A 13983-nucleotide genomic window follows, 5' to 3' on the forward strand; every position below is an offset into this window, starting at 1 on the left:
ACTTTTACGCATTTTTCTTTTACAGATTGTTTTTTTACGCATTTTTCTTTTACAGATTGTTTTTTTACGCATTTTTCTTTTACGGATTGTTTTTTTACGCATTTTTCTTTTACGGATTGTTTTTTTACGCATTTTCTTTTACGAACACACAGATAATATTGGCATGGATCTGAGCCCATAGATGCGATCGGTTTTGATATAAATAAATCTCCGTCCTTTTGATCAATCAAAGTGCTGGGCTTTACTAATTGGAAAGGGCGGAGAACTTTGTCCTTGTGCACTCAGGGTGTTAACCACTTCAACCCCTACAGTATATACAGCCCATCTCATATGTCCCAAACTGTTACTTTTCATGATTCAAATAAGGACAGCAGATGGACCACCTCCAAAACGAGTGGCTTTGCACCACATTTTGAGCTTGTGGATCTGCTACTTTTGTTGCTTCTGTAGTAGAGCGTTCATTTATGAAAAATTTGAATTCGGACAGATGAGATTATTTCTGTCTGACGACAGCGACAATAGACCTAGTATATACAGTGTAAGGGCGCGGCCATGAATGTGATACAGATGCTATACGCAGATGGGCACAAAGAACACACACACGCGCACACACACACACATGGCAGATGGCCGCCCACCCTAGAGTCGGGTTCTGCCTGACGTATCTTCCTAAAGGGGAGTTTTTCGTTACCATTGTCGCAATATTGCTTGCTCTGGGTGGATCTTTGTTGGTTGTAAAGTGTCTTGAGACAACTTGTAAACACTTTATAAAATGTAATTGAATTGAATTGAACACACACACATACACACACACACACACACACACACACACACACACACACACACACACACACACACACTGTTACAACACAGAGTCAATCCAACCTGGAGTCTCAGTGGAGAAGAACACATATATAATAGAAGGCACTCTCTATTCCAATATATGGTTCATAACAAGTCTACTTAGATATATATATATATATACTAAGAGATATCACAGTTAGGTCTATATACATAAATAATAAACACACACGTGACCGCAGTCCACGTGACACACACACACACACACACACACACACACACACACACACACGGTCCCTCACACATAATGGGTTCGTTAACGTGTATGGGCAGTATAAGGTCAGATGTGTCACTTACCCTCTCGTAGCACGGACATATTTAACCCCCCCTCAAACATGGCCTTCAGTCCTCATCATGAGAACATTAAGACGTGGTGTTGTCCGGGGGAAGCTCTGTTGTTTATGACCTGACCTCTACTCTACTGTACGTACAGCAGCCATTTACACTGCAGGCTTCATAGGCTGGCTTGTTATGTTTTGCACTCCGTCCGTGTACATGTGTGTGTGTGTGTGTGTGCATCCGTTTGTCCGTCCGTCCGTCTGTGTACAGCTAATCTCCGGCACCGTTAACCCGGTCGACGCCAAATTTTGCGTGCACACTCCCTGGATGCCGACGATGAACCTCTGCCCCAAGTTTTCCAGAACGGCCTGTTATAGCGCCACCAGGAGGCCGACTTTTGACATTTTTGGTTATTACTCCTCCATATTCTGTCCAAAAATCCCGCAAATCGTTACACTATAGTCATGTGTTCAAGATGGATCTGGTCTGGTCTAGACCACCTACACCCACCATCCATCCTCAGAACATGCATTACCATTACACGCCACTAGTTGTCAGCTACAGTATTTCCCAAGAAAATGTTTAATGTAGAGTGTAAACAGAACAGATTCTATACTAGAATAGTGCCCTGAGGGACTCCCGCTCAACAACATAATACTGTATAGTGTTTTAAGAGTCTATTCCTTTTGTTTGTATTGATATACAAACAACATCTGAACTGCCATGACTGGACTGTGAGGGTTTTAATAATTAAACCCTTCACATCCAGTCATGGCGGTTCAGATGTTAACGTGATAGTCAGTTGTGGTGTTTATCGTGCATGTTTTATTCCTGAAAGCTCGCACCTCGTAGTACGGTGTTGTTGTACAACAGGGGCCTAATTGTGTTGCGTTTCAGAATGCGGAGTGGAGGATGTGATGTGGCGAGGGGGGGTCTCGGACAGCTTTTGTTTACAGAGGCTGTTTACAGCGCGGGGACTCGTGGAGACATCTGCCTAACGCTCCTAATTAGAGCGTAATTACCGGTGTGAGAGAGAGAGAGAGAGAGAGGGGAGCCTCGCACATGTGTCTGTCACTCAGGACCCCCCAAACCACGAGGAAGCATTTCTCACTAGTTAATTTTAAACAGACACCTACTGCAGCGGAATAGACGTGCCAGCCAGCTATAGTCTGTCACTTAAAACACCCTCCGCGCCATTGCCGTAGATCTAGGTAAATGAAAGCCTATTTTTTTATTACGCCATTGCCGTAGATCTAGGTAAATTAAAGCCTATTTTTTGATTACGCCATTGCCGTAGATCAATGGCAATTGCGCTTTTATAGCGATTTCGATCGATCAAGCCATAATGCTACTTACGTTGCCCGTCTTAGATCGTCAGCCATGATAATCCATTCTATCTGTTTCTTTCAATCGCCTGTATGTCCTATTCCTTGTCCCAGATGGCATTTTTGGTCAAAACAACGTTTCTTTGATGGCACAGAGCCGGCGATGTGGACTCCTCCAGTGCCCCAGCATAGACCCATCTTGTAAACAAGGCCTGTCCAGGACCTGTTCCACTTACTAGGTTATGTTCACGTCCGGTAGTCTGGAAATGTGGCTTTTCAAAATAAGAGCTCAACTGGGAAAAATTCTGGCGTGAATTAGATCCTAATTCTTCAATAAATGCTATAGCGGGCTAATTGTTAAGTCATTTAGGTGTTTCATTTACTTTGTCAGTCAGTCAGGCAGTTACCCCCAAGATTACATGTTTTTTTCCTATCGATTACTCTGCTCATGCAGGAGACTTGAATTCATGGATATGTTTTGTTGTTTTTGTTGCATTCCTAATAAGCCAATATAACTTGATGACCAGTAGTCGTTCCCTATGGAGACACAAATAGTCTCCTTTGTATCTCCATAGGTCATCAAGTTATTGGCATAGGAATGCGGCTGGAATACAGACAGACAGACACTACCTAGGGGGTTCATTGTACAAGTTACTAAACAAAGTAAAAAAACTATAATGATGCATAATGAAATTAATTGTATTCAGCATTTTAATGGGATTTTTTTTTAGAGATTTCCACATGGCATGCTTTGCCAGGGTTTAAAGGTCATTACTCCCCTCAAATATATAGTCAGTTTTATAACTAAAATGCATTATTATTATTATAGGCTATGCGGCAGTAAAGTCCTCTGTTTTTATCCCTTTGTAACTATGAAAGGGTACAAAATGTAGCCCAACGGACCCGTGTGGGTCATATTTGGCACCCATTTCAGAGTTAACCCTTTTTGGTGATATGTTATGCTTTAGCTATTTTTTCAGATTATTTCAGAGCAAACAATTTGAACTCAAATATGTGCTTCCATGGGGACGTCCCTGGAACAACATATTTTCAGATGGGGGTCGGCGGCTACAGCTAATTCTGGGGGGTCCTTGACATTAAAAAGGTTGAACACCACTGACATAGAAACATATAGGTTTTTCAGAAAACTGAGAACTTTTCTTTTTAATTGGCCTCAGATCGAAATGGGTTAAACGAACCTTTCAGCCAACCTCCCAGAAGGCTTTTAGTGTTGCATATAATGTGTATACTGTGGGTCTTGCCAATGTGTTTACAGTATCGCACGGCATGGGGACGTCCGGAGAGTGTTTTTTTTTAAAGAGCCGATTAGCAAGCCGTCGTAATTGTCTCTCGCGGGGGTCGTCACGGCAGCGGCGGCGGTGGCGGGCGGCTGCGTTTTGACAAGTCCCCTCACTCGCCCCCGTGTCCCCCCCCCCCCCCCCCCCGTGTCCCCCCCCCCCCCTCCCTCCCTCGGTGCCTCGTCGCGGCGTTTTGTGCGGAGTTAAATTGGATGGTTAATTCGGGTGTTATTTACCCTGTAATTCATTAGTTTCCGCGGCGCCATTGGCAGCGGACAGGCTGTAATTTCACGCTTTGCAATAAAAGATGTCTCATAATCCGCTTCATTTAGCAGCCAAAGAATTTAATGAAATTAACTGCGTCCCCTAATTAAGACGGTGAATATTAAAGACCCCGGCGCGCGCGCGCCGCCATCAAGGCCCCCCCCCTCCCCTCCTTTAACGAGGGCTGACACGGTCGGTCCGCCTTCCGTTTCCTTCCCCCCGATTGGAGGAACTATCGTCTCCCTGGGAAAGGTTGTCACTGCTCGGAGCCATCGTGGCTGCGATGACATTTTTTTGTCATGCACACTAACCCCCGAAAATGAGATTAATTTGGCGTGCGTGCGTGCGTGCGTGCGTGCGTGCGAGTAGTAGAGTTTGAGCAATAGTCACATTGTGAGGATCATATTCCTGGCCCTTGTGAGAGAAGTGTGGCTGTTTTATGGTTTTATTTTGTTTGGCGCTTGGAAGGTTGGTAAGGAGGTTGGTTGGGCAGTCACCTTCTCTCCCTGACATTTCAGACCAGTTTTAAAGGAAGCCAGTGATTTGCCTGTTTTGAGGGAAGGGGGGGGGGGGGGGGCATTCCACACCTGAGTGGCAGTGCTGTGGGAAGTGGATTTTACCCATATTAGTTCTAAATCATTATTTATGCTCCCTCTAGTGCTGTGGCTTTGGGGGCTAAAAATGTCAAATAATTGTAAAAAAATAGCATTCATGAAATCTACCATCCTGAGACGCAGAATATCGCAATACAAACGTGTGTGGGTGGGCGGGCGGGCGGGGGGGGGTCTCTTTCACCTTTTTTTTTTAGTTATAGAAATAATTAAAACAAGGAACACTGGCGTCAATCAAAGGCGAGCGTTGTGAGGCGGTGCTCGTTACGTGTGATGCGGGGGGTCTCAGCAGGGGGGCGGGGGTCTCGGCGGAGATGTGCGGGCCGTGGTGGTTTGTGGTTGGGCTGGCGAGTCGCGGGAACGCTCCTCAGCACGCACCACTGGAAAACCATCCCTGTGGTGGCTTTGTTGTTTTATGGTGTGTGTGTGTGCGTGCGCGTGCGGAAATGTGTGTGTGTATGGTGTGCATTTCTGTTCTGCCTTTATCCGTGTGTGTAATTGTATGTGAGAGTGTGTGTGTCTAATTGTATTTCTATACTTACACATTGTGGGATTGTAGGTTGATTATTTGGGGGGCGTCTGACACCGGCTGGACACAGGCTTTAGGTTTAACTGTACCGTTGAAACTTTTGATGTTCTCACTCGTGTAGGAACACACAAATGTGTTTGTGGGCACGCGCAGTCTCGCACGTGTGTATGTGTGTGCGCATCCCTCATAAGCTACATTCCTCTGATGCACGGTAAAAAAGACTTGACGATGAAACGTTGGGAGAGGGGGGGGGGGGGGGTGACAGATGACAGGAAGCAGACGGACACGGACAGGAAACAAGAGTTTCCTCTCTCTCTCTCACTTCCTGTCGCGGCTCTGTCAGAAGAAGGGCTGAGAGGGGGCGTGGCTGAGCAGCCGTTAATGAATTGAGACTGCTGAAGTAAGGTGGGATAATTGAGTTTCTAATTAATTGCCCCCCCCCAACTCTGAGCTGATAAATCAGTGTGCGTGCATGTGTGTGTGTATGTGTGTGTGTGTGTGTGTGTGTGCTCGTACTTCGTTGGTGGTTTTTATTTGATCGGGAGCGTGTTCCCCCCCCCCCCCCCCACCCCTCTCTCCCCTGGGTCTGCCTCCCCCCCTGTCCTTGCCTCATCAACACTGACCTTGTCAGATGGGCCCTGACTGATGGCGTGCGTGTGCACGTGTGTGCCTCTGTCTGTCTTTGCATTCATTCCTTTAACATTTGGGAGCATTTGGAAAACTGAGCGTGTACAAATGGAACCAAATGGACCCTTACGGGTCTGTAACTCTGAGCGTGTCTACAAATGGAACCAAATGAACCCTTGCGGGTCTGTAACTCTGAACGTGTGTACAAATGGAACCAAATGGACCCTTACGGGTCTGTGACTCTAAGCGTGTGTACAAATGGAACCAAATGGACCCTTACGGGTCTGTGACAGAGCGTAGAAATGAAAAAGGACACACCGTTTTAAAAGCTCCCAAAACAATGTGTGTGTGTGTGTGTGTGTGTGTGTGTGTGTAGAGACAGGTGTCACCAGTGTCCATTGTCCCCTCACTGCAGACAGACAGCACTGATTACTGGAGGTGTGTGTTTCACAGGGGGAGACGGGTGACGGGAGGGGGGGGGGGCACGCCATGATTCTCACAACGCACACAAACAAAGCCCCCCCACACACACACACAGAGACACACGCACACACGCACATGTGCGAGCGCACTCTGTTGTGTGTGTGTGTGTGTGTGTGTGTGTGTGTGTGTGTGTGTGTGTGTGAGAGAGAGAGATGATGAATGACCACAGGTCGCTCGGCAGGCCGGATCAGATGGTCGCCCTGATAGAGTGAGTGAGGCAGCCTCTATCTCTCTCTCTCTCTCTCTCTCTCAAAGACCCTGTCACCACACTGTCAACTCACCTATACGCAGTCTGTGTGTGCATGCGTGTGTGCGTTTCCCGCGGTAGTGACACCTCTAATTTAGCGTCCAATCCCCCGCCACCACCCGATCCTCGGGGGCCAGCGCACAAGAACAAAAGCCCCCCCCCCCCCCGCTCTGCCTTCTATGGGGCGATCTGACCCCCCCCCACCGTATCTCCTAAATGGTTGCTGTCAGCCTGCTCTCAAGAGACTGGGGATCAGTCCATTGTCTGGGGAAAATAGGGGGTGATGGATTGATTAGACAGTAGATTAGTGTCTATCGACGGACAGGCCAGGCCTCCTGCATGCGAGGGCTGTTTGTTTGTTTACATCTGCAGCCCCCCTTCCCCCCACCCCACGGGGCGAAGGCTCTGTGTAGAAAACACTGAGTTTTGTATAGTCCCATACTGTAGAGGGCTGCTCACATCAAGCACTGTAACTCGCTATAAAGATATCGTTTTAACCCAGTTAGACCTGAGGACGATTCTACAAATGTTGCAGATATCGAATGGAGCCCGCACAACACAGGTATAAGAATTCTCAATAAAGAACGTCTGTCTTATACCTGTGGTGTGCGGGCTCCATTCGATATCTATGTCAGTGGTTCTCAAACATTTTTATGTCGAGGACCACCAGACATATATGTAATTAGCCGCCGACCCCCATCTGAAAATATGTTGTTCCAGGGATCCTCCAGAAGCAAACATTTGAGTTAAAAACGTTCGCTCTGAAGAATATTCAATGATTTGTGCCACATTTTCAAGATAAAAAAGCAGACCTACAAGCTTGTGAGCTTGTAGATCTGCTATTTCTGCTTTTTCAATAGCTAATAACATAATGCTTAAAAAAGGGGTTCCCGCCCCATGGGTTAAAGTCGAGTAGATGGCAGAGTTCACACCACACAACTATACGTATTACAATTATAACATGTTAGCAGACGCTCTTTATTCCGAGCGTCAGATGCCTAGAGTGTACGTAGGCTAATCTAGGGGGAATCTAAAAACCAAGAACCTACCTTCGGTCTAAACGGTAGGATATCAAACAATGAATCATATGTACATTGAAAGGATTGAAGCTATAGGATGCCAGGTCAACAAATCAACATGGCATCAACTATAGCAAAGACCATGGCAAACAATATAGTTCTGGTGCTTGGTATACGGGTCCATTTGGTTCCATTTGTAGGCCCTTAACACTTTGGACATTTTCAAGTGAGCCCTGACCAAGAAAAGGTCAGGCATGACTTGCATTATCAGGGATGATACTGCGATATGGAATCAGGAACACACAAAAAAACACAACATAAAAGCACATGAAAGGAAAAGAAAATCAAAGTTCTCACCTCGTTAGAAATTAAATGGGTGTTCGGGGGGGAAAAGAATAAGCTTAACTTTGTGAAGAAGCATACTGTACATTGTTTTGCGACGCCCGTGCATGTGCCGTAGTGACGTATGTCTGAGGGGGTGCTTTGGAAAAGGTCACTACCATAGCTTAGGGGGGGTCGAGAGATGTAGTCATTCGTTAAGACGAAGCCTCCGAAAGTTTTCTAGGGTGACGGTGGTGCGGATTACACCGGAGGCGGGCAGAAGACACTGTCCCAATCGAAGGCATGGTTCTGGACCCGAATTATGGGGAACGTGATTGACAATGCACAGGGGGGGGGGGGGGGGGGGGACCGCGGGGAAATTAAGATAATCCATCAGCAAATCAACGCCATCCGTGAATGAAAGGGAGATACTGGGGTTTTTTTTGTCTTGACAAATGGATATATAAATACTCTTAACGTCTCAGGAAGATGGCTATCTCTTAAGTGCGTTCGTCCACTTCGCCGGCCGGTGAAGTATTGTTAAGACGGTGCTTAGGGAAAGGTCGCTAGCTCGGGGGGGCGCGCAGATGATGTCATTTGTTAAGGGAATCGACCGGGAAAAGCATTCGGGGGGGCATCATCATGGCGAAGACGCTCTAAAGCTTGAAGGCTGTCTGTTATAATTATGATGAGCCCAGGCTCTGTCTCATGTCTGTCTCATGGAGGCATTATGTCAGAAACACGGACCAAACACTCGATTGCAGAACTGAATCGGACACGCGAACAAAACACGTCGGTGACCAGGAAGTCACACAGACCTTAAATTAAGAGAGGGATGACTGTCCCTCAAAACTAAAAAGTCTCTTGAGTTTCCAATTAAAAACATGGCCAGATATATATTCCTTCCAGTCCAAAGTGGGACAGTTCCTCTCATAGTAAAAAGCATTGCAGATTAGTTCCTAGGAAAAGGTCGCTGGCTCGCGGCTTTCCGAGAGGAGATTCGTTATGGCGGACGGACGCACGCGTCCCGGAGCGTGGTGGTGGTGAGTGATACCGTAGGATTCTCTCTGTTAAACCCTGAATATCGTTGTTGTCGGGCAGAAACCTCTTATCTCCATAACTTTGTGCGTTTTTTCTCCAAAAACATTATCCATTAAGACCCGAGGACCGGTTCTACAAAATGTCAACAATTTCATGTCAAGGACCCCCAGAATTAACTATATTTTGGCCGCCGACCAAATTCTGAAAATGTGTTGTTCCAGGGACCTCCCAGTAGCAATGATATGAGTAAAAAAAATAAGTCTGCTATGAAAGAATATAATAATTATATTCAAAGATTTGCACACATTTTCACGATTTTTCAAAAATAGCAGATCTACAAGAAAAACCTATGTTTCTATAATCAGTGGTGCTCAACCTTGTTCACGTCAATGACCCCAATAATTATCTGTAATTGGCCGCTGACCCCATCTGAAAATATTTCATTCCAGGGACCCCCCCAGAAGCAAAGATTTGAGTTAAAAACGTTCGCTCTGAAATAACCTATATTCAAAGATTTGCGCCACATTTTCACGATTTTTCAAAAATAGCAGATCTACAAGCTCGTAGCCGTGCTATGAGATTGTAGATCTGCTATTTGCCAATAGCTAAAGTATAACATAATGCTTGAAACACCAAAAGGGGTTCCTGTACAGAAGGGGTTTTAAGGTGGTTGCACACTGGGCGCGTTTTTGGGGAAACCGCTGCTGAAAATCCAAAAAACGCAGCGCCCACTTAACACAGCAGCCAAATGCAATTTCTTCCTTTGCGTTCTCCAAGCTCAATTTTCCTTTTGTCTTAAGGAGAAAATACCATGATATTTCTAGATTATAATAATATATTTTGGGGGCTTTTCTGCCTGTACCTCTATAGTACTTGTAATGGAACCCGCGCCTCGCTGTCAGTTTGCCTTAGAGTCTTTGTGGTGCTCTGCTTTAACCACTAGGCCGTCGGCGCCCCCTCCCGATGTTAATCTGAAATTATCATTAAAATATTAGTGTTCTGCCAATTATGTGCGGTCGACCCCCCCATCCTCACGACCCAGTCCCACCGGTAGGTCCCCGGGCCACAGGTTGAGAACCGCTCCACGGTAATGCCCTTGACAACGCTCCCGGGCGCTCTCCGTCTTTTAACGAACGACTTCATCCCTGGAGCCCCCCCGAGCTAGCAACCTTTTCCTAAGCACCACGCAACAATACTTCACAGGGCGACTATGAAGTGCCTCGCCACCACCACCGCGACCACGCAAGACGAGGAGAGACTGTATATCCAGCAGGCGTGTATTTATCTCCTCCATTTATTTCCCCATGTGGAGACCTTGTGAGCTGTCACCGTCCCGTTTGAGACACCCACCATGCCACCCCCACCCATGCTTGCTCCGGGAGGTAAAATAAGAGGAGACGTGTGTGTGTGTGTGTGTGTGTGTGTCATGAACACACTCTCTCCTTCTCTGTGCGTGCGTGCGGTTGTATTACTATGCTTTTGAGGACCAAATGTCTCCAAAGGTATTGTGTAATTGTCCTGGTCCTCACAGGAGAAATGGTTGTTTGGGGAGTTAAGCTTATTATAATTATGAAAATGTCCAGGTTGGCATTAGGATTAGACATTTTGAGGTTCGGTTTAGGGCCTTGATGTTGGAGTTATGCCAAATCGTATACCTAATTGTCACGTGACGAAAATAGCAAGCTCGTGGTGACTTTCCAGATCAGCTCATTTCGGCTTCGGGTATTATAGGGACACATTTTTTGCAAAAATGTGCCATTCATAAAATCCACGGCATCCTAAAATGTTTGATGTCCTCACAAGTGTAGGAGTACAGACGTGTGGCCGTGCGCGCGTGTGTGCATGTGCGTCTCTCTCCCTTTCTGTGTGTGTGTGTGTGTGTGTGTGTGTGTGCTGGGAGTTGAATAATGAAACATATTACCTATCGGAAGGCTTCGGCGTGACGTTCAATTAGCCGTCCCCTCTCGCAAACTGATCGCTTGTCATCTGCCGCGATGGATGACTGGAATTAATTCACTCACCACTTCTTCCCCTTGTTCTTTGTCATCCCCCCCCCCTCCCTGTTCCCTGTTTCTAAAAAACAGGTCCGGGTGTCGTATATATATACAGTATACCTGTACGAACCGTGAGGTGTTTGATTAGTCTTTTTTTTTATATTCATGTGGTTCTCAAAGTGGCGGCCGGGTGGTCAAAATCAGTTTGACCACTTTAAAAACCCATTTAGACCTGAGCTCGATTCTACGAATGTCTTCTAAATCTTGACAGTTTTCTGAAAAACCCCTATGTTTCTTGTCAGTCGTTCTCAAACATTTGCATGGCAAGGACCCACAGAATTACCGGTATCTGTATTTGGCTGCGGACCACATCTGAAAATGTGTAGTTCCAGAAGCAAAGATTTGAGTTAAAAGCTTTGAAACATATATATATTCAAAGATTGGCGCCACATTTTCAAGATTTCAGATCTACAGGCTCATAGCACAGCACTCATTGCGACGCGTTGTGAACTTATAGGTCGGCTATTTTCAGCAAGTGTAAAAACAGTCATTATACGCCCACCAGAATACATTCTAGTCGACTAAATCAACTGTTGATTTAGTCGACTAAAATCTTATGATACTTAAACTAGACTATCACTAAAACATTCCAGGTGACTAAAATGTGACTAGAAACTAAATGAAAACTATTTTAGAGACTATGACTAAAACTAAAATCAAACTTTGCTGCCAAAAACAACACTGGTATTTAGTATTTGTATTAACATTAGTATTATCTAGCGTTACCGCCGGGCTCCCTTTCGCTGTGTGTCGCTGCTGTGTCAGTTCCACCTCATGTACCTTCACTCGGTTAACGAGGGTCTCCTAACAAGGGGGTCTTAACGAGGGTCTTAACGAGGGTCACTGCAGGCTGTGACTGTCCGCTCGTCCCAGCGTTATCTGTCCTAATGAAATGTGACCGGTCAGAGAGAGAGCGAGAGAGAGCAGGGTTCCTGTCTGTAACATGACCCCGTCCATCGCTCTCACACGCACGCACACACACACACACACACACACACACACACACACACACACACACACACACACGTGGTGCAGGGTTAATGTGGAACAGCTCTGCTGAAGTGACACGCACTGTAGCCTGTATGTAATTACTAATCACTGGACAGCCTATAACCTCCCCCCCTCCCTCTTTCTCGCTCTCTCTCTCTCTCTCTCTCTCTCTCTCTCTCTACTTCTCTCTAGCAATACCTCTGTCCTTGCATCCCTCCCTCCTCTGTTTCCATCTCTCTCTCTCTCTCTCTCTCTCTCTCTCTCTCTCTCTCTCTCTCTCTCTCTCTCTCTCTCTCTCTCTCTCTCTCTCTCTCTCTCTCTCTCTCTCTCTCTCTCTCTCTCTCTCTCTCCCCCCCTTAATGAATCTGGTTGTATTAAATGAAGTGTGGGCGGTCGAATGCCCTGAACAGTCAGTCAGCCGCAGCTGATGTGCGTAGGAAAGAGAAAGTGTGTGTGTGTGTGTGTGTGTGTGTGTGTGTGTGTGTGTGTGTGTGTGTGTGTGTGTGTGTGTGTGTGTGTGTGTGTGTGTGTGTGTGTGTGTGTGTGTGTGTGTGTGTGTGTGTGTGTGTGTGTGTGTGTGTGTGTGTGTGTGTGTGTGTGTGTGTGTGTGTGTGTGTGTGTGTGTGTGTGTGTGTGCACGCGCACGCGAGAAAGTGATGTTAACTGGCTTTGAATTAAAAAAAGGTTTAAACTGCTCATTTCCTCTCTCTGTGCTCTTGGTTAAGTGCTATCAGCCCAGACACAAACACGCACACGAGATTAACTGCTAGACAAATTCCTATTTATTCTCTTTTTTGTGCTTGTCATTATTTCATTCGTGTTCTAAAGAATCACAAGTTAGTTTATAAGTCCAAAGCGATTTTGTGCTCGAGGGAGTGTGAAATCTGAACCCACTAAGAAGTGTGCCGTGATGCTGGTTTAATGTTTTGAATTGGGTCCGCCGGTTTCACGTTAAAGGGGACAGCTAACCCTAACCCTGTTTGTGGAACCCATTTATCCAGAACCTCCTTTTCATGTGTCACAGGGCTGGCTTCTGAAGAGGAGTGGGAAGACACTGAACAAAGAGTGGAAGAAGAAGTACGTGACTCTGTGTGACAACGGACTGCTCACATACCACCCCAGTCTACAAGTAAGACGCACACACGCACGCACGCTGCAGCTTTTAGCCCTTGACTCCAAACACAAATGCCTCCTACGGGAGACAAATACAACTGAATGTTGAACGTACGCACTCGCACACACATACTCACTCACTCATTACAAAACTAGTCTCTGATTGCTTATTAGACAACAGTTGCTCTGGCAACCCGCCCTGACACCCCCCCCCCCCCCCCCCCCCCCCTCCGACAGTCTTTCACATACTGCGCGCACACATACACACGTGCGCGCACACGCAATACACATAAAGTGTGTGTGTTGGCGGAAGTGTGCATCCTCAATATAAGCACGCCGGCTCATTCCAAAATTTGGCTGATTGCATGACTGGCCCTAAACACACACACACACACACACACACGGCTGATGGGTTTTTAGTATTAATTAGGAGCCTGGCGTCATCTGTTTGCACACGGCTTGACGTTGATGATGGTGAATATCACTCTGTAATGGCCGGCTCTAATTGCCCCACAGCTATGCCCTGCTGGCACGCGCGCATGCACGCACGCACGCACGCACGCACTCAGTCCATCTCTCTCTTTGTTTGTTTCAGCGTTCCATCAATCTCATCTCTTACTACATCTATTTTCTTACTCATAATAATAATAATAATTTTTCAATCATACTCTCTCTCCCTCTCTCTCTCTCTCTGATATGCAATCAGTCCTTATTGTTATTGTTAATTAAAATGGGAATCATTTCCCCAACACGGCACTGATGGCCTGAGACACAGATGCAGATAGATGGATGGATGGATGGATGGATGGAGGAATGAGTGCTATCACGAGGGGGGGGGGGGGTAAAAAGTGAGGAGGCAAATCGATGCCATCAAATCAAATGAGACGGGCCCGGCCCACCTAGTGTCCCTGAACCCAGCAC

The 13983-nt window shown here is 46.4% G+C and overlaps 1 protein-coding gene across 2 annotated transcripts in view; it reads left to right on the top strand.

Annotated features, from left to right (window-relative positions):
• Window positions 1-13983, top strand: part of agap1 (ArfGAP with GTPase domain, ankyrin repeat and PH domain 1) — a 267320-nt gene that overhangs the window by 198424 nt on the left and 54913 nt on the right. For both annotated transcript variants that reach the window (XM_080758777.1, XM_080758776.1), the window contains exon 10: window positions 12974-13078. In XM_080758777.1, coding sequence (XP_080614903.1) covers window positions 12974-13078 — 105 coding nt within the window. The remainder of the gene's footprint in view (window positions 1-12973; window positions 13079-13983) is intronic.

This window comes from Protomyctophum bolini (genome assembly GCF_963924005.1).
Source record: "Protomyctophum bolini genome assembly, chromosome: 24".
Classification (NCBI taxonomy): Eukaryota; Metazoa; Chordata; class Actinopteri; order Myctophiformes; family Myctophidae; genus Protomyctophum; species Protomyctophum bolini.